Source organism: Melitaea cinxia, chromosome 22, assembly GCF_905220565.1.
Source record: "Melitaea cinxia chromosome 22, ilMelCinx1.1, whole genome shotgun sequence".
Classification (NCBI taxonomy): Eukaryota; Metazoa; Arthropoda; class Insecta; order Lepidoptera; family Nymphalidae; genus Melitaea; species Melitaea cinxia.
Genome location: NC_059415.1, coordinates 7,155,316 through 7,181,965, shown reverse-complemented (window position 1 = coordinate 7,181,965; position 26,650 = coordinate 7,155,316). Strand labels below are relative to the sequence as shown.

Genomic DNA, 26,650 nt, shown 5'->3' with positions numbered 1-26,650 from the left:
GATAATTATGTTATACGCTTTATTAATTATTTTATTTATGATTGTCAAATGTTTAATAATATTTCTAAAAGTGACTATAGATTAATGTTTCAAATATTATGAGAAATGAAACCAAGTTCTTTTAACAAAGAAAAGAAAATGCAGCAAAGCTGAGGACTATAATGGATGACGTTTCTCGAAATATCAACCCTTAATAATTCACTCAGTTTCTGATATAACGGAAACTTTTTGTGTATTATACAAAATTATATAAATAGAACCCTATCAAAAATAAATTACGAACGAAAGTTTTTTTTTGTTTATTTTAGTTTGATAGCACGTTCCAACTTTTCAAAATTTTAATTGATAAAAGATAATTCATAAAGGACTTTTTTGACAATTTTTAATCATGTAAATGAGGACGTCATATACAACATTACGATGTAAACAGTGGGTTTGCCGCTAAATTTAAATGAATTGCAAACCCCTATGGAATTACCATATTTACAGAAAAAGGTCTTCGCGAAATGTCACAATATACTAACAATCTTATGGGAATCAGCTGTAGATTACAGTATTCAGTTGGCGGTTACAACCGGTACATATTGGTTTTTAAATTGTGTATTATGTCAAATATGATATAATAGATTTTTACTTATTTAATTTTTAAGTTATTTCATATTTTACACGCATATGAATGAAAAATGCAACATACAAACTTAACAAAATGTTGAGCTAATTTAATCATTGATAACGGTTTTTACAGACAAGCCCTGTCTGCTATTTAGAAAAAAATTGTTAATATTACTTAGATTTTATTGATTTTGGCTTATAAGTATATCATCTAACATTTTTATTTCTTAAAATTGAGTGTTCTGGGGACTTAACAATAGAAATTAAAATACAAGCAATTGTTTTAGTTTTACTTAAAAATAAACATCATCATCACATCACAGCAGCCTTTCGCAGTCCACTATTGGACATAGGCCTCCACAATTTCAGCCAAAAATGGCGTGAACTCATGTGTTTTGCCCATAGTCACCACGCTGGGCAGGCGGGTTGGTGACTGCGGGACTGGCTTTGTCGCACCGAAGACGCTGCTGCCCGTCTTCGGCATGTGTATTTCAAAGCCAGCAGTTGGATGGTTATCCCGCCATCGTTTGGCTTTTTAAGTTCCAAGGTAGTAGTGGAACTGTATTATCCCTTAGTTGCCTCTTACGACACCCACGGGAAGAGAGGGGGTGGCTATGTTCTTTGATGCCGTAACCACACAGCTTAAAAATAATAAACAATATTAAAACAAATTTAACCTTTAAGTACTGACGTGGGTGTCTCACAGACGGTGACAAAACAAATATGAGCCTTATTTCGACGCCTTTAAAGTTACCCCCGCGCCCTTCCCTGTAGCTTACGGATTGAATGTGACGATTGGTCAGTCGAGCGCTCGCAAGCGGCGCATCAACACGTTCGGCTGTGGGGCTGCGCAGTGTCTCTGAGACGTAAGGTCAGTATTAATGTTTCGGGTCTGTTAGACGTCAGGTCATTATTAGTGTATATCTTTCTAAGTGTCTATTAGACGTCACCTCATTATTGATGCTATTTTTTAGATGGATCAACCAAGTACTTCAAAAAATTGTCCCAAAAGAAGAAGAGTGGTTGCAGTTACTAGTGAGGACTTCGAAAATACTCTACAAACTTGGTTAGAAAAGGAAACGGAGGGTGATTTTAGCGACGTTGACGATGATCAGGCAGACCCAGACTTCTTCTTGCAATCTGATCACGAAACCGAATCCGAACAGTCAGAAGACGAACAAGAGCATGAGAATCAGCTACAAACTAGACCGACCAGTGTGCCTCTTGTTGATGTCAACCGAACTTCAAGATCCGAAACTACGAGTCCTATTTCAATTTTATCTGGTAATCAAAAGTATTATTACGGAAAAAATGGGTACAAGTGGTCATCTGAAGAACCTGTTAACAGATCAAGTCGTACAGCAAGTCACAATATTGTTGATATTCCACCACGTCAACCCAAAACATCGACTCGGAATCTTTATGGCTTGAGCTATTTGACACGAAAATGATTGATACAATTGTTACTTGTACTAATCAAAAACTTTCACAGGTTTGCACAAAGTACAAAAATCCAGACAAAGTTGAACTTAGACCAACCGATCGCGAAGAAATGAAAGCTTTCTTGGGTTTATTATTTTATACCTCAGTTTTCAAATCAAATCACGAAAATACCAAATGCATTTTTGCTACTGATGGTTCCGGGCGTGAAATTTTTCGCTGCGTAATGTCTCAATTCCGATTTCTCACCCTCCTAAACTACATTCGTTTCGATGACAGTAACAGTAGATCACAACGCCTTGAAACGGACCCATTGGCTGCAATTTCAGAAATTTTTGGGCTGTTCATTGCCAATTGCAAGAAAGCATATACTCCCGGAGCATACTTATGTGTAGATGAGATGCTAGTTCCATTTAGAGGCAGATGTAAATTTATTATTTATATGCCCAAAAAGCCGGCCAAGTATGGCCTAAAAATTTTAGTTGTTTGTGACGCAGAAACCTTTTATGTACATAATGCATACATCTACCACGGAAAAGACTCTGATGGGCTAGGACTACCAGAAACCGAGAGAAAGCTTGCCATCCCAACTCAGTCTGTATTACGTTTGTGTAAGGATTTTGAAAAAACCAATAGAAATATTACAGCTGACAATTGGTTTAGCTCCATAGAATTGATGGAACGGTTAAAAGATAGGGGTCTCACTTACGTTGGAACACTGAAAAAAAATAAAAGACACATCCCACCTGAATTTCAAGCATCTAAAACTCGTTCGCCTGAATCGTCGCTACACGGCTTCACGAAAGACTTCACTATTGTGTCTTACGTCCCCAAAAAGTCAAAAGCAGTGTTATTAATATCTTCTATGCACCACACAAAGCAATTGGATCCACTAACAAAAAAGCCGGAAATTATAATGGATTATAATAAAACAAAAGGGGGTGTTGACGAAATCGATAAAAAATGTTCGAATTATTCATCAAGTCGTAGAACCCGACGTTGGCCTCTCACTATTTTTTTTAGAGTCTTGGACTTGAGTGGAGTCAATGCCTATGCTCTGTACAAGACCTGCACTGCCGTTCCTAATATTTCTAGAGCTCAGTTTCTCCAGGATCTTGCTCGCAGTTTGGTCTTACCACACCTAAAACGTCGAGTGTATAATAATCGTTTACCAAGAGAGCTGCGATTGACAATATCACGCGTACTAGGTACAGATAAACCACCAGAACCTGAAATAACTGCCCCTGAAGATACAGAAGCAGCGAGAAAAACATGTAAAATTTGTCCATCAAGACTCAAAAGACGTACTAAGTACAGCTGCATCGAATGTCGCAAGGCTATCTGTCTCGGATGTTCAAAAACAGTATGCGTGGAATGTGCAGACAATAAGTAATTTTTTTTTTTATATTTTTATTGATTAGAGAAGTAATGATTACTTAGGCAATACTACGATAAAGACTGATGTTAAATTATAAGAAATTTGCCAAAAAAAGTACAAAATAATTTAATACAGCCTGATTATAAATACTATGTTTCTAAGAGAGCGAAATATTAGTTGTTTGATTAGTACCTAATAAATGTTGAACTCATATGAAAAAATTGTTGTTTTTTACACTTCCTTAGTAAATTAATAATAAACGGATCATATTGCAATTAAATAATGTGGATTCAAGTGAATAGCAAAAACTCATTTTAATTATTTAAATAACCGTCTGAGAGACGTCACGTCACAATTTATGATTTGACTACACCACCTCAGTACTTAAAGGTTAATGCTAAGCTTATTAAATTTATTTCAACTAAGTAAATTTTGCATTATTTTTTTGTTATTTACTTTATATTTTTAACAAATTTTCCTTTGTAAATGACGATACAGATTTTTTTAAATATTGTAGTTTTAATATAAAATTACTGCTTCACGCTTTTTCTTAGTTGGGGCTGTCTTTGCTCTACGTAATTACATTATACGAAAGTAGGGACAGCTACTTTATTGTTTATCCGTACAGTCGATCCTATTCAAAGTTTCAAATACGGCCTTAAAGGAGACGTTTCAGAAGCAACTATTTTACGATCAATTGACAATTCAACAGTCGTACATTTACTATTCTAGTTTACCCGCCTATCTAGTACGATCTTTTCAATAAAATAGTACATTTTATGTTATTTCACTGGGGTTTCGAGTAACTTTGACCTCACTCTTGTATTTATTAAAAGATTTATATAATATACTTTAGTTTAATGGCGAATAAGTAAACCGAGACAATTTTTGAATTAAAAGTCAAACATAAGTTTAATATTAATTGTTAATTCAATTATCTAAATAGTATAACAGTTTATTGTATACCAAAAACAGAAATAATATATAACTAAGGAAGAAAGATTTGAACAATATATCATTAGGTACAAAGGGCGGCCTTATAGCGAAAAAGCGATCTCTTCAAGCAAAGGATATGATCTATAGATCTATAGATCATATCTTTTGCCCTAAGGTTGCCTGGCAACATAGGTGTAGAAGTTACAATAAATTTATAATAAATATTCAAATAATTAAACATATACTTGCCCTGTGGTGTCGGTCGAGTAGAATAGCACAACCTCCTTTCTTTCCGTGGGGGTCCTAAAATGTGACCGAGGGATAAACCTGGCTCAAAATTATCAGGGTCGTGGAGAAGGAAAACTTCATTTGAAACCTGGAATGGGGTATCTGACAAGCATTTGTGGCATAGCTCTAAAATGCGAAAGACTCCTGCAGCCTAACTGGCTCCACACGTATCGACTCGTCGTTCCTGTGGACCTAGCCAGTGCGGTCGAGAGGGTGGCGGGTTCTGCGTTTTCTTGAAGAATGTCCTAAGCGACACAATGTCTGTCTGACACTGTCTAAATCGTCTACAATAGACGAACTAAGGCCAATGATGATGATGAAGATGATGATGACACTGATGATGAAACATATACATATACTCATAAGTATTATATGAACAGGTTTTGTTTGTTTTAAGTAAAGTAAAAAAACCTCTAATAGTAATTATTTTAATTGTTATAATTATCATACATAATAATACATTATGGTGTCCTCGAGTCCTTCAAAGTTATTTCATTTCCGTACAAAATTTAATATGTGCATTCTGTTAAGGATGTATTATGACATCGTTATAGACAATTTTAAAATGTCGCAAAATTTAATACTAACGATATTAATCTTAAAGACATTTTATAAAGAGAATTTTACTTGAATAACTTTTTAAAAACAAAAAAATAACTTATATCTAAGAAAGAAAGAAAATAGCGTATCCAATTCTTTTCTAATATCTCCATTAACGAGCAAAACGTATATTTAAGTTTACATTGATAATATAAAAATATTTTTCAACAATAGAAATAAAACATGTTACATGAATATATTCTGTACGCGGAAGGGCAATTTTCTAAAAGCACTTTTATATATGTGTGAGTGGTTCACTTATGTACATATTCTAGAATACTCATGTGTACCAAACAGTTGGCATAAGAGATGCAACTTTGTAGAAATATTGGGTAAATATACAAAATAGGAATCAAAGCCGACTGGATTTTTTTTGTCTAAAATTATTTTGAAAACCGGCCTTCGTTCAGCATAACATAATGTTATGGATTATCAATTAGTAATCTTTGTTATTTTTTGGTATCCGGCACTTTTGGTGTCCATGGTTAATTCAAGCTAGCATATTACGCGCCATAAGTACGCCACAAATTATAAAAAACATGGCGGTTTTATAGGGAGGGGCGGTTATAGGGAATTGGCATAGAGCTTACAAGCTATATGACATAAAAAGACGTAAATATATTACATAGGAATATATATATATATAAACACACTACATATACATTGCTTCATACAATTAATACCTTAATAGAGTTTTATTAAAACATTTGTCAGAATTATAGGTAAAAATCTAATCAGCTATGTAGCATTTTATAAATATTATAAGTTCAAATATTATTTCCGGAAAAAAAATCACTCTTGTAATAGTTGTAAAGGTTGAGTCGGCAGCAAAATATGGTTTCCTTAAAGATGTGTCAGAAAAGAAAAAATAAATAAATAGGTTACTTAACATTTCATAAAAATACGAGATTAAAGTATACCAGCATTAAAGTCACAGTTATATGAAAAAATCTGTTTTCTAAATAACAAAAATCATTTAGGAATATTCGGCTATGCTACGTTTGCGTTTCGGAGACGAGTCCCTATTATCTGCTCCTAGACATGACAGCGGATGACAGATGTATGTGCGGTCTCCGACAGAGTTTTCAACACTTGACACTCGTTTATTCTCTTGATTAATATTCTTAATAAATATGTCATTCGTCTGTGGTTTTTGATAAAAGTGTATAATTTTGACAATTTTTTTAGAGTAAACTAAATCGAAATCTTTCAATAAATATTTGTTTGTTCTCAAAAAAAAAAGTACAATATACATTATTGGAAAGAGCTCAAAAATAATTGTAAGATTAGGTAGATATTAATATTGTAAGTTATAGGGTATAACAACGTAGTTTGACGAAAAAATTGTCAAGTAAATACGCATTACTTGATATAACTCGAAAAGTACTTGTTACATCTTAGTTAAATTTAAATGGACAACAAGCACCACCATTCGAAAAAAAAATCATCAAAATTGGAATCAAGAAGGTCCACCTTTTCTTGAAAAAAAAAATAATTTTCCACGTCCTCAAAATTTGTCCTTATTGAATAGATATATAGGACTATCTACAAATAATTACTATACAAATCATGTCCTCGTGGAATGGTGACAGGAATGCTCGCGGCGTTTTCCCGTTGAATCGCAATTCCGATTCTCTGAGCGAAAAATGAACTTACCCTCCTTTCATCTGTGTGGAATTAGGACGAGATTAAATTTGAGCTATAGTAACGTCTGTTTATCTTCTTGACAAAGTAACTGTACCAAGGAATAGCTCACGGTTTTCGTTGACTCAGCAGAACTGATCAGGCATTTTCATACTATAAATTACTTTGTGGCCCTATTAATTTTAACTTCCCAAAACGACCCTCAGATCTTATGACTGGATGGACTGATTTCGATGTTTTTTTTTTTTGCAATCAAAAAGTGGTACGTGTCATACGGTCTGATTTAAATTTAAATAAGTAATATAACAAGTACTTTTCGAGTTATATCAAGTTATGCGTATTTAGTATTAATTATTACTTAACAATTTTTTTCGTCAAACTATGTTTTTATACCCTATAACTTTTGACTGAGTGAACCGATTTTTATGATTATTATTTTAATCGAAACCTGATGCTTGTTATATAGTTTTAATTAAATTAGATCTAAATATGACGACAACTTTTTGAGTAATTTTTGGTAACGCGTATTTACTTGACTATTTTTTCGAGTACCTACGTTGTATTACTTGTTGATGTAATTTGAGTCAGTTTTTTTTCGTTTGCAAGCAATTACAAATCTTATATATAAAATTCTCGTGTCACAATATTGGTTAACATACTCCTCCGAAACGACTGGACCGATTCTTATGAAATTTTGAATTTATGAATTTCGGCCAACATCTGTTTTTATAACATAAAAACTGTTTTAATAACATATATCTATGGCAAAAGAACGTTTGCGGGGTCGGCTAGTATTATATAACAATATCGACGGTTGAAACATAACCATCTTATACCCAAAAAGGATATCTTGATATTTTTATTACGTTATCCTATAAAGGAGTTGGTTTAATGATTTATCATAGCTTAGTCGAAACTTTTGCAGATAAATACGAAACTTAGATGTTTTCATTACTTAATAGTATAAAACTAAATAATTAAATTGAATTATCCATAATAACAATTTAGGACAACGTTTAAACTGGAGAAGAGGTACAAATCAGGCATATGTTTCCAAATATGCAAATAATGTCTTTTTGTGCACTATGTAATTAGGTCTGTAAACAAGCCTACGTCTCCTATGATTGTAAGCTATTACCTTAGCTTATAGACGCCTGCAACACTAGAAGTATCGCAATCGCGTTGCCGATATACCCCTAATCTCCCCAGGAGCTCTGGTTACTTTACTCACCACAGGAACACAGCACTGCTTCTAAGCAGTATTATTTAGCTGTGATCTTCTGTAAGGTCGGATTTTTCCAGATTTTGAGATATTTCCTGCGCTCACCTCCTCCTACCTCACCTAGTAAAGTTAAAAAGTAAAGCAGTATAAAAGCAGATCTTAAATATCTCGAAGTAAATTACTAATAAAAAGAAACAAGAAAGCAAATTAAGTATTACGAATCCTAAAAATTTTATTCATCACTTAAAAATTAAGTAACTGAACCCCTTCATTATTCACAAACAGATTCGAATACGTAAATTTTTAATTTTGTAACTTCTTCTGCAAATACTTAACAACGCGCTCCAGTCTTAACAGCGCTACGAGAAATATATAAACTTTATTAAATTTCCGAAGGTCTTGAGCAAATATTAAAAATTTTCATCTTCCTCGTATTATGTTATATTTTATTATATCCACAAAAAGCTTATACAAGGAAAGAAAATATATTTTACGTATTCATACATTTCCGTCTAAATTAATTTGCGTCGTAAAATATTCAGTTATTTAATAAGGGAAATTTAAATAATTATATTATTTTACACACCATAATAATACACAGTAGAAAAAAAATTTATTAGGAAATAATTGCAATTGTTCCAAAAAAGTTTATGCAATAACTTTAACAATTATGTTAATAACTAATAAACGTCTGATGTAGCCAAACATTTTTTTTTGTCTTTAACTAATTCGTACATAACATAGGTACATAAGCTTTTTGACTGAGGTAGGGCACAGCAGGAATTTCCTGCTCAAAATATGGAGCAGCCCGACTGGGGTAGTAACTCGACCTTACAGAACATCACAGCTAAATAATACTGTTTTCAAGCAGTTTTGTGTTCCTGTTGGTGAGTAAAGTGACCAGAGCTCCTGGGGGTAGGGGATTGGTCCGCAACGCGCTTGCGATGGTTCTGGTGTTCCAGGCGTGTATAGGCTGCGGTAATCTCTTACCATCAGGTGAGCCGTATGCTTATTTGTCGACCTAGTGATATAAAAAAAAGAGCTTTTGATTTCAACACCCTGATAATGATTTTGCCCTACCTCAATTCCTTACTTTATCTAAAAAAATTCGTTAGTAATTTAATTTTCGTTTTTTTTTTGTTTGTCTGTTTGTTTGTTTTTTTATAAGAAGATGTTATTTTTCCTGTAGGATCTACATACCTTAATTATACCATCTGTGAAATAAATAGTAACAGAAATATTACGCTCTCTACTGAAACTGATATTATACTCTATCATACCGGAGTTTATAGTTAAAGTTTCAGATGCTAGCTGTATTCAAAGTAAATATCACGGCTCCTCTATTTGAAAGGGTAATCTTTATCACTTCATGATTTAGTTAACTATCTTTTAAGTGCTTCATTTTAAACTTCATTCTTGTATATGATTTCAATAGTAATATATGATTCAAATAGTAATAAAAAAAATTGCCATTAAAAATTTAACGGTATTAAATTAAAAAGTTACTCAATTATACATTGTTTTAATTAATAATTTTATAGGTGATATAAATACTGTGAGCTGTTTGCAAGATTTTTTTATAGTGAATACATTCTATAGCGATTAATTAGTTCTTCTATTTTAATTTAAAAAAAAAAACACTGCAATTTTGATTACAGACAGTTACTGCATGGCTACACGTTTTTTTTTCCAACAGATTACATATTTTTTGTGTCTCCCGTCTTCCATGCCTTTTCGAATTTTATTTTATATTAATTTAAAACTTACTTTCTGTCCACGTTTTGTATTTTATGTCTCCATCAAATTTCTTTGAAAATTAATCAGACTGTATTATTTTTTAAGACTATTTGAAGTAAGTATTTTGATAAGTCTGGACAAGTCTGGACATGAAGTACTTCAAAGTCAATTAAATTCAAGGATTACGAGCTCCAAAGCTTTGATATTCATGAACTCGACCGTTAATTAGATCAAATCCGTACAGACTTATCTCTCTCGAAATGCTGCACACTATTTCTTTATATAAATACAAAAAGATATTCAGGATAGTGTTTTTTTATTTTATTCATTAGGTTCGCTTGTGAGTTTATAATTATAGAGTAGGTACATACATAATAATGAATTCATCAACAGTCCTTAATACATTGAGACTATCACTAATTACATAATACTACATTTACATAATATCACGCTTAACATTATTTTAAATATTTACAAACAATAATAAAATGAAATTAAAACAATTTTCCGACATAAAATGGAAGAAAAAATTACGAATAATAATTAATTACTAATATTAAATTACAAACAATTAAAATAAAAATCTATTATTTTTTACCGCTATCGATTGAATTTTAAAATAATTAATTGGTATAATAATATTAAAATAAATATCAACATAAAAAATTTATACTCAAAATTATATACAAACAAAATAATAATAAAAATTATGTAAAAAATTGGTTTAATTTAAAATTTTAAAACAGTCACAACAATGACAAAAACTACATTACGTTTTGATTCTTTTTACAAAGAAAATAGGCAGTACAGAACAAAAAAAAAAGTCGTATTTCACGGTACGGTAACAATATTGATTCAAAACATCTCAAATAGCGTATTGTTCGCATTAGGTTTGACTGATTATTTCGTTGATCACTAATTTACGGCCGGATATGGCCGGATTGATGAAAATCCGGACCGGACTACGTAACCCATAAACCATCCCACAACCAGCCTAACTTTCATTTTTCATTCCAACAAAAGCATAAAAAATGGTACATGTTCTATTAAATTATTTTTTATAAAAATTTATATAATATCAGTTAAAAAAGGAAATATTTTGCTCAAAATCAGGAATTTTATAAGAGACCACATATAATTGGTACTGTTCTCCAGTACTATTGTATTTCTGTAATGCGTAAGGTGGCCAGAGTTCCAGGAGATACATGTTTTTTTTTCTTATAACATCGTCACACACACGGTCGTCTGCTCCTATGGTAAGCAACTTAATGCTTGTGTTACAGTTAACAGCCGACTTTTATAACTTTATTTTTTTGATAAATATACATAGAAATAAGACATATATAAATGTATAAATAAATATATATAATTAAATACATATATTATACCCAGACTCGGGCGGGAATGGAACCCGCAACCCACAACCAACAGAGTCACTACAAACTGCGCCAACGGGCTAGTCAATATATTAACGCCGCGATTTGGTTCGGTAGCGTCGTTGTGATACTCTGGTCATTCAGATATAGATACTGGGTGTCCAAACCATAGGGTACGGTAACTGCTTACCATCAGCTGGACCGTAAACTTATTTGCCACCAGAGCTAGAGTGAAGAAAAAAAAATACAAGAAGACCTTAAAAAAAACCTACGGATTAATTATAATTCGTTAGTAAAACAATATTACAAGCCCACGAGTATCTCTTCTTGTACATTCTACGTCAGTTCACTTTTTATAAATACAATTTAAAAGGCTTGAAGGTTACGATTTACAAGTTTAAGATTAATAGAAATTACTGCAAAGTTGCAAATAGTTTTCCGGCTGTATACCCTCTTATCTCTAAGGTCACACACCCTTCACTCTCACCCTGTACCCTTGAATTGATACATCTTCTGGTCTTAGTTAACATTTTAAAGACACGATAATGATCGTTATTCATCACAAGATAATGATTCTTGTTTCAAAGGTTATCAGTTCAACCTCAACGGAGGTCAAGGGTTGAATTGAGAATATTAAATGGAACCTAGCGGATGTTAGAAAGTGATCATGTGCTGAAAGGTATATTTAATCGCCCTATTGTTCTACATTTAGTTAATTTATCTAATGTTGTTTTCCTACAGATAGGAAAGTAAATAAATGATAAGTAGAGTGATTATAAGTAAAAGATAAAAAAGAACACATCGAAAATGTACTATTAGCGTTTCTTAGAATATCGGTGTTTATCGGTGATTACATTTCGTCTTTGCCCACCGACTCAATTGTACAACTTACTTCTATGTTTTTATTACTTAAATTTGTAAAAGTAAACCCTTTTTACTATTATTTCACCGCCCGTCCTATTATTTCTCTATGCATCCAAAATTTGGTAATATGTGTAACCAGTTACGTACTTCAACATTTTAATAGAGTATTTATAGTAGCTTGTATTATGTATTGTTTAACAATGACTTTGGAAATAGGGGAATATTTTTTATTTAAATTACGATCATATTAATTGTTTTAAATCGTCTCAATCGTATTATTTAGCAAATACATCGCTCAGAACTCTCAATTTTTTTAAGATATCTTCTTACAAGGGTCTTACAAGGAGAAATTAAAAGACCTATCCAATCTACTACTTTTATTATTTTTCAAGTGCGATTTTATGTATTCAGTTTTTCATCAGCATATCAGTCTTGAATCTAGTAAAATTTTATTACCAAGTTATGGTTACTTCTAACAACAAATACTTAGAACACAGTGTAAGCTGTCAATAAACGTAAAACATTTCGTTCATTATTCTATCTTAAACGAATTGATTGATATTCGCGAATACATTATCAATCATTCCAAACCTTAGAACGTCACAGAGGCCCCCTGAATTTTTCACAAAATGGGTATCCGCCTCGCATATACTAAGATTATAATCGTCAAAGTCGTGTCACACGCAATGTCGTGAATGCAAAGGCTTACAACCTACTTCGAAGGGAGGGATGCAGTTTGTCCTCATTACATAGTCATCAATAATACTGTCATGATGTATATTTATTTATTTATTTATTTTTAATTTGAGTTATCGATTGTTTCCTTTGAGCATTGAATGTAAAGACAAACCGTTCATTGGTTCAGATAAGAATATTTAAACAAAGAACGTATACAGATACAAATAATAAGACATTAAAACGTACTATGATTTAGAACTAGCTTGTACCAGAAGTACTGTATATTTAAAGATATTCAAAATATTAAATGAATACGAAAGTATTATGCTATAATGTGGAGATATTCCCCACGAATTCTTTCTCACAAAGTAAGTCTTGTGAAAGTAATGCGTCGTTATTAATGTAACTGGCTTAGAAGCCGCACGAACCACTTGACCTGTCTCTAAACCGCTTAGTTTTAAAACGAAAGTGTTATCCTTTGACTGAAGTGGAAAATCTTAGACGGTTTCAACGCTTATGCGAACGGCTTAAGAGCTTAATTTCGTTTACGACCTGACATAGCGTGACTTTTCATTTTTGTGAAAATTCCTGTAAACACGTTGGAGGAAAGTGTTAAAATTTACTTCATTCTTGGAAAGAACCAAATTGAACATTTCATTTCTTATTATATTATAAAGATTTCGATATAACGAGCTAAGATGAACCAGCACATATAACACGGCTGTAATTCGGTCCGGAACTATGAAGTTCCCAATGCTTATATTTTATACATTAAACATATATACTAAAATATATTTTTAAATTTTATTTCTCAGAGATAAAAGGTTAAATATTTATTTTATTTTATTTTATTTTGGAAATTAACGGTATTACATCAATATACAGAAATACTAAACACAATAGTATCACTTAACCAAAAATAGTTTCCGATATTAATATCCTAACAAATTTTATAAGGAAAAATTCTGATATGTAACACAGCATATTCATAAGTCTGCGTTTGCAGTCAAAATTAAATTTGTAAATCTTTCCAACTGTTTTATATTTAAAAAAAAATGTTAGTAAATTCAAGAATCTGAGAGGAAGTTCTAACAAAGCGAAGCAGCGAAATGAAGACTAGACAGCAACAACAAAAGAAATAAAACTCTGACAACAAATGAAGCGTAACAGAAAAACAAGAAAAGCATTTCGAATTACCATTCCTTTACCTCGGATATCTAATAGAAAGAAAAACAAAATCGTTTCTGTAAGTGAATCACTTATCGAATAGTAACAACACTTTGAAGTTTTTTGTCTGATTGTATGGTCCTTATCGTGAAATATATCTACGTATCGCATTATCTTAACCATCTATCAACGTAATACAACCATCTATAGAATTAGATTAATTTTGACATCCATTTACAATAGAAACTTGGTATTAAACTCATATGAGAGCTTTCAGATACTTCAACTAGAAAAGAATGTTAAGTTTTTCTCCTGGCTAATCTACGAAATATCCGCCAACCCGCATTGGAGCAGCGTAGTGGATTAAGCTCCGATCTCCGATCCTTCTCCTACACGGGGAAAGAGGCCTATGCCCAGTAGTGGGATATTACAGGCTGAAGCGTAATCTATGAAATGGCTGTACCGACTTTTAGGTATTAGAAGTTATTTTTACTGAATCGTTATAAAGCTGGATAAAAAAACAGGTTTCTTTTGTTTAAGCGAAATAATTTAGTTTCGAAAAGAAAGAAGCGAAATTTGTAGATATCAACTAATCCTATGATATAATAAGTTAAGTACAATAGAATAACATAGCAAAATGACAGACATTGCTCAGAAAACATTTTAACTTTTGACAAAATTGTACCGACATTAATATTAACGTCACAGTGAATATCATAATAGGTAACATACACAAGCATTCAATGTATGTTACCGTAAATATATGAAATTCAATTTAAATATCATAAGCATCTGTTGTACTTGACCTTTTGTTTTCCGTTTGTAATTGTTTTTTAGTCAATTTATATATCCATCATGACGCGTTGGCGCAACGGTCACAGCACTGGTTTGTGGCTGTTGCGCTGGCGGTTGCAGGTTCAATCCCCGCACATGACAAACATTTGTACTATCCATACATATGTTTGCCGTGGTCTGGGTGTTTGTCCTTGTGGGTCTCCCCACCGTGCCTCGGAGAGCATGTTAAGCCGTCGGTCCCGGTTGTTATCATGTACACCTGATAGCAATCGTAACTCATAGTAGGGAATATATCCGCCAACCCGCAATGCAGCAGCGTGGTAGATTAAACTCTGATTCTCCTCCTACACGGGGAAAAGAGGCCTATGCTCAGCAGTGGAATATTACGGGCTGAAGCAATATTTATCATATTAAAATCAATAAACACGGGCTCGAAATAAATCTGATTAGACCTGGGAATATCTGTCTATTTACCATTAGTAGGAGATCCGAACTGGAAACGAACTTCACCCGTTTGCAGAATATATGAAAATAATTTTATATTTATTTTAGTACATTAGAAAAAAAATTGCGAAAGACGGAAATATTCCTACCCAGGCTATAATATTTTAAAATTGAAAAAAATATGTAAAAATGTAGCTACGAGTATAAATAATAAATTTAATACCTACCAAAAGTATGTAGTCTGTAGAAAATGCAAACGTTGGATTGTCTATTATTTTCCTACGATAACTATTGGGTGGTCAGTATAAACATGTGTATTAATATATATTATTCTAGTTACTTAACCCACACGCTTAATAAATAAATCTTACATCAAAATTAGCGCTGTTTCATTGCTAATGCGATGATATGGGGTTGTCTGATAAAAGTTTGGTTTCAATAGCTGTTGTCGAATATAATATAGCCTATCTAGGAATTTTCAAGCCAGCCCTTTTGCGACTTATTCTTAAAGGACCAATTAAGATAATTATTTAATTTTTATCCATTAAGTAGATGGGTGAATATCATATCTAGTCCAAATTTTAGACTGTTTGCTTGTGCGTGTCATGTGGTCCCATTTAAATTTAATTGAGATCTAACAGGTACTTTTCGAGTTATATCTATTGCGTATTTACATGACTATTTTATCGTCAACCTACCCACCTACCATTATACGATGTACCCATAACTTTTCACTGGGTATACCGTTTTCAATTATTCTTGTCTTATTCGAAAGCTGATCCTTGTTTTGTCGTACGATTTAAATTTGTGCAAGATCTGATTACTACTTTTTGAGTAATCTTTGATTTACGTTGTATTACTTGTTGATTGAATTAAGGTTGTTTTTTTTTTCGTTTGCGAGCAAACACTATTATGTTAATTAATTATATGTTTGAACGACACCAATATCATCTTATAAAGAATAAAACAATATTTGCTATACGTAACAGATAGAAATTAAAAACAACTTTTTTTGTTATCTATAGTATTGACTTCGAGGTAGCGCATTGGCGAAACATTCGAAATATTTACGATGAACTAGAAATTAAAAAAAAAAAACAACCAAACGTATACAACATAAAATGTATATTCATAAATACACCAGACTTAATACACGTCAATATTCGAATAAATTATTTCTCAATTTGTAGGGATTACATGTCAATCGAATGTACAGCCAATAAAATGATACTCTAATTTCTGTATTCAAATATATTTTCATCGAAGAAAAAGTACCGTAATTTAAAAGACTTTTCAAAACTTTGAGTCAACTGATTTAAAAAGTTTTGATCGCTTGCAACTTTTCAAATGTTACAACTTGGTGATGTATCTAGGGAAAGAGGACTTATGCCAATCTAAATTACCAGCAATTTAGAATGTTTTATTACAATTGACAAAAGAAACTTTACGACAAACGTCGTCGTTAACAGCACGTTGACATCTTGTACAAAGAATAATAAAATTAAAAACAATTGAGGTGGGGCACAGTAGGAAATATTTAAAATCTTTATCGGCCTGACAGGGAAATTGCCTCAACTTTACATAAAATCATAGCCAAGTAAAGTAGTGTTGTGTTTTTGTGGTGAGAACTACACCGAGAGCTTCTGAGGATGCTCTGCGAGGTTGGATCAGTAACGCGTTTATGATATCACAGGCTACGGTTGCCGATTACAATCAGGTGTCCTATAATAATAATAATAATAAATAGTGGTAGAAAAAACGTATTAACCATAATTTTTAAGTAGGATAATTGTAAATAAAGGACTGTATTTAATGTAGAAAATATAATGCTTATAAAAGCTTAGATAAATTTGATGTGAGCCTGGTGCGGCTAAGCGTAGAAGTGAGCGCTAGTAGGGGAGGGGCGCGCGGGGGAACGCACGACCAGCCGTATACGCAGCAAGCCGCGAGCGAGATGTCGCGAACAATAATTAATCTAAATCTAATCTAATTGATATTCATCACACATTCTATGATGTATACTCAAGTGTTTTGCCCATAATCACCACGCTGGGCAAGCGGGTTGGTGACCGCAGGGCTGGCTTTGTCGCACCGAAGACGCTGCGGCCCGTCTTCGGCCTGTGTGTATTTCAAAACCAGCTGTTGGATGGTTATCTCGCCATCGGTTGACTTTTTAAGTTCCAAGGTGGTAGAGGGACTGTGTTATCCCTTCCTTAAACAGATGAGTTCACGCCATTTTTGGCGCAAACTTCTGATGTAGACTGTAATTATGATGATGTATATTATTCCTTCTGCATTTTTCATTGAAATTTAACTCATAATCGTACATTAAAATGTTATTTATATACTTTTGTATAAAAATACTACCGAACGACCGATTTCATTAATATCTGGTTTTGTTCTGATTTCGTTTCTAGTCGAATTACGTTTTTCTTTTTCATTACGTCCATACAAAGATAATCTATATTTAAAGGATACAGGAAAATAGTCTTACTTTCCTAAACAAAAGAAAAAAAACGTAGCTTATTCACGTAGTTGAACTTAAATAATATTCATTTTCCTATTACAATTTCCTTTTTTGAATTTCCTATTACAACTGATTCAAAATTATATGCGAACTGTCGAATCAAATTAATGTATATAATATATGATACTATTTCAGTCTTAAACTCATGTAAGCTTGCGCTTAAGCTTCTTAAATAAAAGTTAAGCATATAGTTCATGTAATATATGACCTAAATTTTTAGCTTCTACATCAAAATTGTAGAATATTGTTGAATATGTATGTATATTTGTGTCTTTTCCAGTCTTGGTGACATTCACACAAACCACTAGAGTTAATTTTTTACTATTAAATCAATAAAAAAAAAATAATAAATGAAAAATATAGTCTAATCGTGCAGATTTTACATTGAAGTTTGAAAAGTTTTATCAGTCTAAAACAGCAAATTAGCAATTATCATTAATGCTAGACGCGTAATGCAGGTTGAAACTTTAATACCGGTAGTTACAAATTTAACCAATACTGTTTCAGCTAATGCGATTGTGTTACACGAAATCGAGTTACTAGAAGCTATAATTGAGGATTATATTAAAACCTCGATTAAAAATAATAATGTAACTTTAATAAAATTGTAATACGTTTCAGCCTGTAATATCCCACTACTGGGCATAGGCCTCTTTCCCCATGTAGGAGAAGGATCAGAGCTTAATCCACCACGCTATTCCTATGCGGGTTGGCGGATATATTCCCTACTATGAGTAACGATCGCTATCAGGTGTACAAGATAACAACCGGGACCGACGGCTTAACGTGCTCTCCGAGGCACGGTGGGGAGACCCACAAGGACTGCAGAAACACCCAGACCACGGCAAACACCTGTATGGCCAATACAAATGTTTGTCATGTTCGGGGATCGAACCCGCAACCGCCAGCGCAATGGGTACAATCCATGTAAAACATATCTTCGTTTAAAATATTTGATACATTTTTGCATTTTACATTAACAATTTTGAAAATATATCTGATTATTATATACTAACGACCTCTGTCCGTCCACAATTTTTACATGATAAGTAATCACCAACATATCAAATATTAAATCTTTTCCAAAAAACGCTGCATTTTATGGTATAAGTATTTCGATCGGAGTAGTTTTTGTAGTATAAGCAAACAAAAAAACCGGCTCACCTTTTATTAGTGTAGATAATGTTTAATAATTTGAAAGTTATGGGGAACGTTTAGAAGCCATGGACACAATCAACCTTTTTTTTTTAATGTTAATTTAATCACATTCATATTTACGTATTTCAGCAGCAGTTATCAAATTTGGACTAAGATAAAAAATTACGTTACTAAGCTCGAGTATATTTTTTTACGTTTCTTTATTTATGAATACTAAATTCGTTTAATACAGGAAAACGTGTATCACATACGTTTACGAAAAATTCTGGAAATGTCTTTTGTCACAAAGAATTCTTTCAAACGACTTCGTAATTTTACAAAATAAGGCAAAGAAAGGTACGAGATAATTGTAGAACTCTTTGATGTACACAATATTACATTACTTTTAATGACTACTGCTGCTTTGTTGTCATGTCTGATTCTACGTAATTTTAATAAAGCAATTAGATTATGTCTTTATTATTTACAAGGCAAATAATGTTCCTTTGAATAACGCTAAACGCTAACGCTTCAGCCTGTAATATTCCACTACTGTGCATAGGCCTCTTTCCACATCTAGGAGAAGGATCAGAGCTTAATCCACCACGCTGCTCCAATGCGGGTTGGCGGATATTCCCTACTATGAGTAACGATCGCTATCATGTGTACATGATAACAACCAGGACCGACGGCTTAACGTACTCTCCGACTCACGGTGGGGAGACACCAACACCCAGACCACGGCAAACATCTGTATGGTCAATACAAATGTTTCTCGATCCGAACCCGCAACCGCCAGTGCAACAGCCACAAAACCGTGCGCTGACCGTTGCGCCAACGCCTCATTATTGAAACGATTGTTGGTTTTATATTCAAACATGCGAATTTAAGTAAATATTTCGCAACACAAGTAAACGTTATATAACATAGACCCACTTAATATTTTTAGAATAATTGCAACTGTCATATTTGTATACAAGGAAAAAAGTAAACTTAAAACACTTAGCTTGTCCTATCAACGTCCTATTTTTGAGTTTAGGCATTTATATTCATATTATGTTGCATAAATATAAACATAAGCGTTAGTTGAGGCATATTAATCTATGAAAGAAGAGTAAGGTGATAAAAATGTATGGGTTTGAATTGAATATAATGTAATCTAGTGTTTTGCTTTTACATTTAGAGAATGATATTTATGTAATGGACAAATTCTATGGTAATCAACAAAATAAATGTCAAAAACTAAATAGATTTACTTTTAATCGCCAGTATACAAATCTATGTATATAAATAAAAATGTAATACTGCTTCGAAAACGAGATAAGAAAGAAGAAGAAAAAAAGTGTGTGTATCAGCTCCGAAGAACGACTGGAGTCTACTCATTCAGATCGTCTGTCTAAATGGGCACAAAAAAGGCTTACTAGTCTGAGGTAATGATAAATAAACAAACCAAATAATGCCATTTAACGACCGATCGATGGCGTTATTAGAAAACATCGTCGTCTCTCGGAACCCTATTGGGTTTTTCTTAGTACTCCGATCTTTCCGATAGATGGCGTTAATAGAAACGTAACGAGGTCATTCGTTCATTAGATTTTACTCCTCTAATTTTTTCATACCGAAAATCGATTCTTAAGGAGTATAATTCAAAAAACTAATTAAAAATAATTCTTGGCATTTTCACTAATTCAAAGTTTTTCGTTAAAAACTGTTAAAATAGTACCTAAGCCTACGTTACATAAAAACAGATGTATTTTTAGTTTAGATTTAATATTATTATCATTAATAATTTAAAACAAGCTTTTCCGATCCCTACCTGTGAAGACGGGTAAACAAAAGTCTAAAAAAATCTGCATTAAGGTTTACATAAAACGTCAAAAAATTATTAACCAAGTAGTATAATTCACGAGACAATAAACATTATATTTGAGTTGGCCATTTAAAAACACCTTTGTAATCGTAAAAAGTGGCAAAATGAGATGTGAACCGCGCGATTAAAAGCTAGCAATTTAGTGAAATGACGGTACATACATTAAAAGGGCAGATGTCACAAAGTTGGATGCGGTAGACAGTACAAAGTTAGTTTTGTTCATTTAATAATGAGAGTGATACACAAAACACGCAGGAACTTTACATCAGATAAGTTTGAATTATTTACGCGTATTACGAATTCTGTTTTGTTGTAATTTTTTTATTACTTTTACTTTATTGCTTGTATTTTGAAATCATGTTACTATAAATTTATTTAATGACGTTGTTCACTGGGGTTGATATGTCTTAAATATAATAAGGGTTAATTTTGTAACTTATTTGCTGGAAAGATTATTACTACAATAATTACTTTATTTTTTATTGTATTACCGGTTGATCGTTTTTTTATATTTATGTTCACATTACTATCAAAGTCTAGAATATGAATATGATTTTACAAGACAAAACTGAATTATTATTGGTCAAACAAATATTTTTTTTTTTATTTACATAAGGTTTCTACTACTTAATACGTTTCTTATCAATGCGTGTTCATTTTCCAATTGATATCTTGTGTACAAAAAAGATATTATTAGAACATAAAGGTCAAAGTGAAACAATGTATTTAAGACACAATAATGCTCCAAGTTTACAGTCACATAAACCCGTGTTATCCATCTCTAAAGTTAGTCCCAAGATATAAACGAGCGTTTCGAAATTGTGTCAAGGAAGGGATAACGTAACGAGCCATATTCTAGAAATTCAAAGGATAAGTACTACGAGTCTTCAAACGTGACTTAAAAAAGTTAAACGTAAAATACATTAATTGCGCTGACGATTTGTAATTGCCTAAGGATTAAAATGACTGTCGAAAATTTTCGACTTTTCAAGTATTCGACTTTTGATAATTTGTTTGTATCAAAACGTTAGTATTTGAAATACTAATGTATTCCAGGCTAATGTAAGCGGCTCTCAGCGTATCCTAGTTGCGTCATCATTACCGTTATTGTGCGTGAACCATTAAGAAAAAACTTCGCATTCAGCAAAATACCCGTCTCACATAGTGAACGTACCTTCCACATTTACATTTCTATTTTGTACAAAATGCGAGCCGAGTTTTCATATATGAACTATTTTCATAAAATTTTGTTTTTAGAGTTGTTATTTATACTTTTTTGTTTTAAGAGTTTCAAAATTTAAAAATATTTTATCATTATTTATTACTTAATGTTATACAATGATATAAATCAATATGTTAAATGGGGCGCTAAAACTGTTTCGAAAACAAATACATCTGTCAACCCTAATTTGCCACGTCCAAACTTTCTACCATCAATTTCACGTAAAAAAGGGTCTTGTAACCCTTAAAATTAAGGGAATTCCGTCAGAACCCACATTAGAGCTTAGATGCTGTGTAGTCCCGAATAATTTCTTAATCAAGTCACCTTTGTTTAAGCTAATTGTGTCATTTGCCATTCTGTTTGGGACGAGTTACAAAAAGAATTCCGAAAAACATCGCTTTGTAAATTGTTTGTAAACATGTATTGAAATTTATTTTCAGATTTACCCGTGCAGCTTTGTTGCATTATTTATGTATCAGTCGAAATACGTCGCCTTAATTGTTGTTCACTGTATGAGTTATTGGTTATTTCTGTACGGAATTTATAATTACTTTTATTTTCAATGCTAACGTTACGCTTCGTCATGTATATATTTCTCGGCACGTGATTTAATAATTTATTTTGTTTGTACAAAACATCAACATTTCAGTAACTTTTGTATCCATCAACATATTTCAAACTTTTATATTGCGAAAATAAATTAATTAAAAGTAAGAAATATATAGAAACTTCTTTGTCGTTTAACTGTCTTGTTAATACAACAAAATGTCACAGCTAGGAATAGCAATTAATAAAAACTTTTGTGAATTTGTAAGAGTATAAAATTTATTGAAGCGGAATATATTTAAGTAAAAAGAATGTCATATATTTCGGTGGATATTATACCTATACACTCCTTACACATTATTTATACGTCTCATCAGCTTTCACATCGATAAATCTTGATCTATCAATGTGGTGTCTATGTTTGTATTTGTATAAATTTGATGGATAGTATATCATACGTAACAAAAATTGAATGATGAATGAAGACTGTACATTAAAGTATGATAAAACAGATGCCTTGCTTTAGTGATTTTTTTGGTTTTATACAAAAATACAGGCGGATACTAAGTTTTTTTTTTCTTTTATAACAATTGACGTGTATGCATAAAAATATATTTTGTTACAGGTACAGCACACTACGGGGAAGACAGCGTGGGTTCCTTCCCGTATTTCGAGTATAACGTCCCACGGAATGTGACGACCGTGGTCGGACAGACCGCCTTCCTTCATTGCAGGGTTGAGCAGCTAGGTGATAAGGCGGTGAGTATATTATTACACATTATATTTTATTATGAATGAATGATGTCCTACAAAGGGCCTGTCCTACATAGGTATATTTGGTATAGTTCTTTACTAGGTTACATTTAGTAATCGGTATTGAAATCGTACGAATAAACAGTAAATAGTATTCAGCAATGCGATCAATGTGATTTGTCAATTAATTGTGATTTTCTAGTAAATTAATTAAAATACTAATAATGAATATTATAAAATATTATTAGCCGTTTAAGCACGTCAGTTGTTGCGCTAGTAGTCCCGGGTAAATTCCCGATTAAAACACACTAGTGTACATCAAATCATCAAAATTATCTACAAGTCTGTCATATATATGAAATAATGATTCTTTCTTTAAAAAAGAACGCTGGATTTAAATAGTATCAAAAAAATATATCTTCTAGATTTTTTTTTTTTTTTTGAGTTTCGCACAGAACCTCTTCCAAAATATGATTCGTCACTACTAGCCTGAAATTAAATTTGAAAACAAATTTATTACTTTAAATTTCAACATTTTTTACTCGAAATGGAATTCGCCATGTTTTCTGAATCATGTATTCATTTCTTCTCTTACTATTTCAAGAGTATGGATGTATAAACCTGCATTCTCTGTCAAAGTGAAACATTCTTGAAATAATATTTAATAATTAAGTTGTATAGATTAATTTTACTACTAAAAACTATGATAATGCAGTACACGGGAATCTGTCCTGTGTATTATTGTAATAATCTTAGTATTTAATGCCTTAATATATTACCAAGTATATAGAACTAATTAAGATAATCTGCTTATCATGGGATATTTTTAAAATACAAATCCGTTATGGAATAGTATGGCGTCATGCGCTCAAATAGTTCTCTGATAATCAACAATTACGAGAGAAATATGTCAGTATATGGTCAGTTTGATGATATTTTAAGCTGTATAATAATTGAGGAGTTGATTTTAGCATTACATATAATTATGTCAAACCACGAGTTCATTGACTTCGTAGCCATAGAAACGTATTGACAAAATGTCTTGAATGCCAATCTGTGATTAACGATTTAATTACTTACGTACCAAACCGATTAAACACAAATATTGTGAAGTCAATAACCCGCCTTTAGTAACCTTCAGTCGGGCGACGTGGTGAATGTTTCGTGCCTTATTCTAGAAAATATTCCTTATTCTAGAGAATATATATAGAAAGAAGCCTATGGTCACTAGTGGAATATTACAGTATGAATCAATAAGTCAATCAACCTATATTATACTAAACGATTATTAAAAATCAAAGCCAGTAAAATAAATAAAATTTCAGCTTCATTGTTAAAACATACGACAGCTTTCATCCCTTAATTTTAGCCATTTTGGAGTTCTTATAACTAACACTTAAGCTACAAAACATGTCATAAACAAGCGCACACAAGCACATAATTATTATAAAGTCCTCATTACGGCAGTAATAATATTAGGTTAATTTAAAAGCTTATACATGCCTGCTTTGTGCGCTACAAGTCTCTTTATGAATACTCGAGTATTGATCAAGCTATTTTAGTACCGGGCGGTGAACTAAAATAGTTACCTATGTTTAATTTATGAGTGTGTAAGAATTTCGTACTTATGTAATTTTTATTTTTAAGGTTAATGTTAAAGGTACGAAAATAATAAAAATTGTGTTTGGAACGTAAAACGAGTTCAAATAATATAAAAATTCAAAACACAAATGGAATAAAAATTCAAAATACGGATGCATATGGAAGATATGTAAATTTGACATACGTGATTATACATTATACGTGATTATACATTTTCAATAAATTTTCTCAGAACGTGAAGGTTTTATTAATACTCTATCTTTTATCTACATACCATAGACAGGTTATTCAAAAATCAGTGACTTTCTTTCAGTTCTTGAAAAATCTCTGTCTCGTATTCAAATCCCTATTATTTTTTCTAAGAATTCTTTACATTAGAATTACACGTTACATTAGAATTCAGTAGTAAATAATAATAAAATCCACTTAAACTATGACAGGCACTTTGAAAATGTACCGAAACTAAAATGACGAGGGAAAGTTTATCCTAAACAAACATCATATCATACTAGTCTTTGATAATAAAAATATGAATACGCTTTAACTTGCCCTTTTCCAAATACAGTATAGGAATACGAGATACGCTCCTTTGTTCCTCAAAGAGCTTGTATTGACATTGTTTAAAAGCGAAATTCATTTCCTATGAACATAACATATTCAGAAATTTCCTTTAACTACGTCTACATAATAAGTCGTTTTATTGCTCAGTAAAGGGTAATAGTTATTTGATTTATTCATTTTTGATGTTTGTTGCAGTTTATACCTTGAAAAACGATATAAGACCCGTTTTAATAAATAATATGGGAAGTAAAATCATGTGAAACAATTAATATAAAGATATACTAATATACCAGACTAATTACTGTACCGATATGTATCGCTTCAGCCTGTAATATCCCACTACTGAGCATAGGCCTCTTTTCCCCAGGTAGGTGGAGAATCAGAGCTTAATCCACCACACTGCTGCATTTCGGTTTGGCGGATATATTCCCTACTATGAGTAACGATCGCTATCAGGTGTACATGATAACAACCGGGACCGACGGCTTAACGTGCTCTCCGACTCACGGTGGGGAGACCCACAAGGACTGCACAAACACCCAGACCACGGCAAATGCCTGTATGGCCAATACAAATGGGTTCGATCCTCGCACATCACAACTCTTCATCTTTTCTCAACATTTCTTTGAATAAAACCCACAAATTGATAGAAATAATCACACCAATATGAATAACGAGCAACAATTTGTGTTTTTATGTTAGAATTTAATTAATTATTACTTGACTTATTTATATAATTTATATCTTATGGGGTAAACTTCAGTCGCGTGTCAGAGTTGACACACACAGTTTTTTATCTCTAGAGGGAGACAGAGATTGTTGACTTTAGGCCGGTGATAGTAATTAGTTTAGCCAAATCGAAGATGTTTGTTCTATTGAACGGACCAATATTTGACGAAGCGTCGGTAACTGTTACGCTACTAACGATATCTATACTAAGTACAATTATATTTACTTTATTTAATATATATATACTGTACTTATTTTTTTAATATTTTTTGTTTTATTTACTTTGAATATCTGTAAAATTAGGGGTGTATATGTGTATACTCATTTATATGTAATATTATGTATCAATATACATATACATATACACATCCTGCTTGCACTCTTAATTTTGTATCTCTATCCTGTATCTAGCGTTTTTAGAAAGTGATCGTCTTTTTAAGACAAGAGCACATTTTTAACATACCTTATTCTATATGTTATTTTATCGTGATGTCAATGTTAGTGTACGTAATGTTTTTATTC

The 26,650-nt window shown here is 32.2% G+C and overlaps 1 protein-coding gene across 1 annotated transcript in view; it reads left to right on the top strand.

The window, feature by feature from the left end:
* LOC123664428 (zwei Ig domain protein zig-8-like) overlaps positions 1-26,650 on the top strand; it is an 82,219-nt gene that overhangs the window by 27,548 nt on the left and 28,021 nt on the right. The window contains exon 2 of the mRNA XM_045598970.1: positions 23,109-23,242. Coding sequence (XP_045454926.1) covers positions 23,109-23,242 — 134 coding nt within the window. The remainder of the gene's footprint in view (positions 1-23,108; positions 23,243-26,650) is intronic.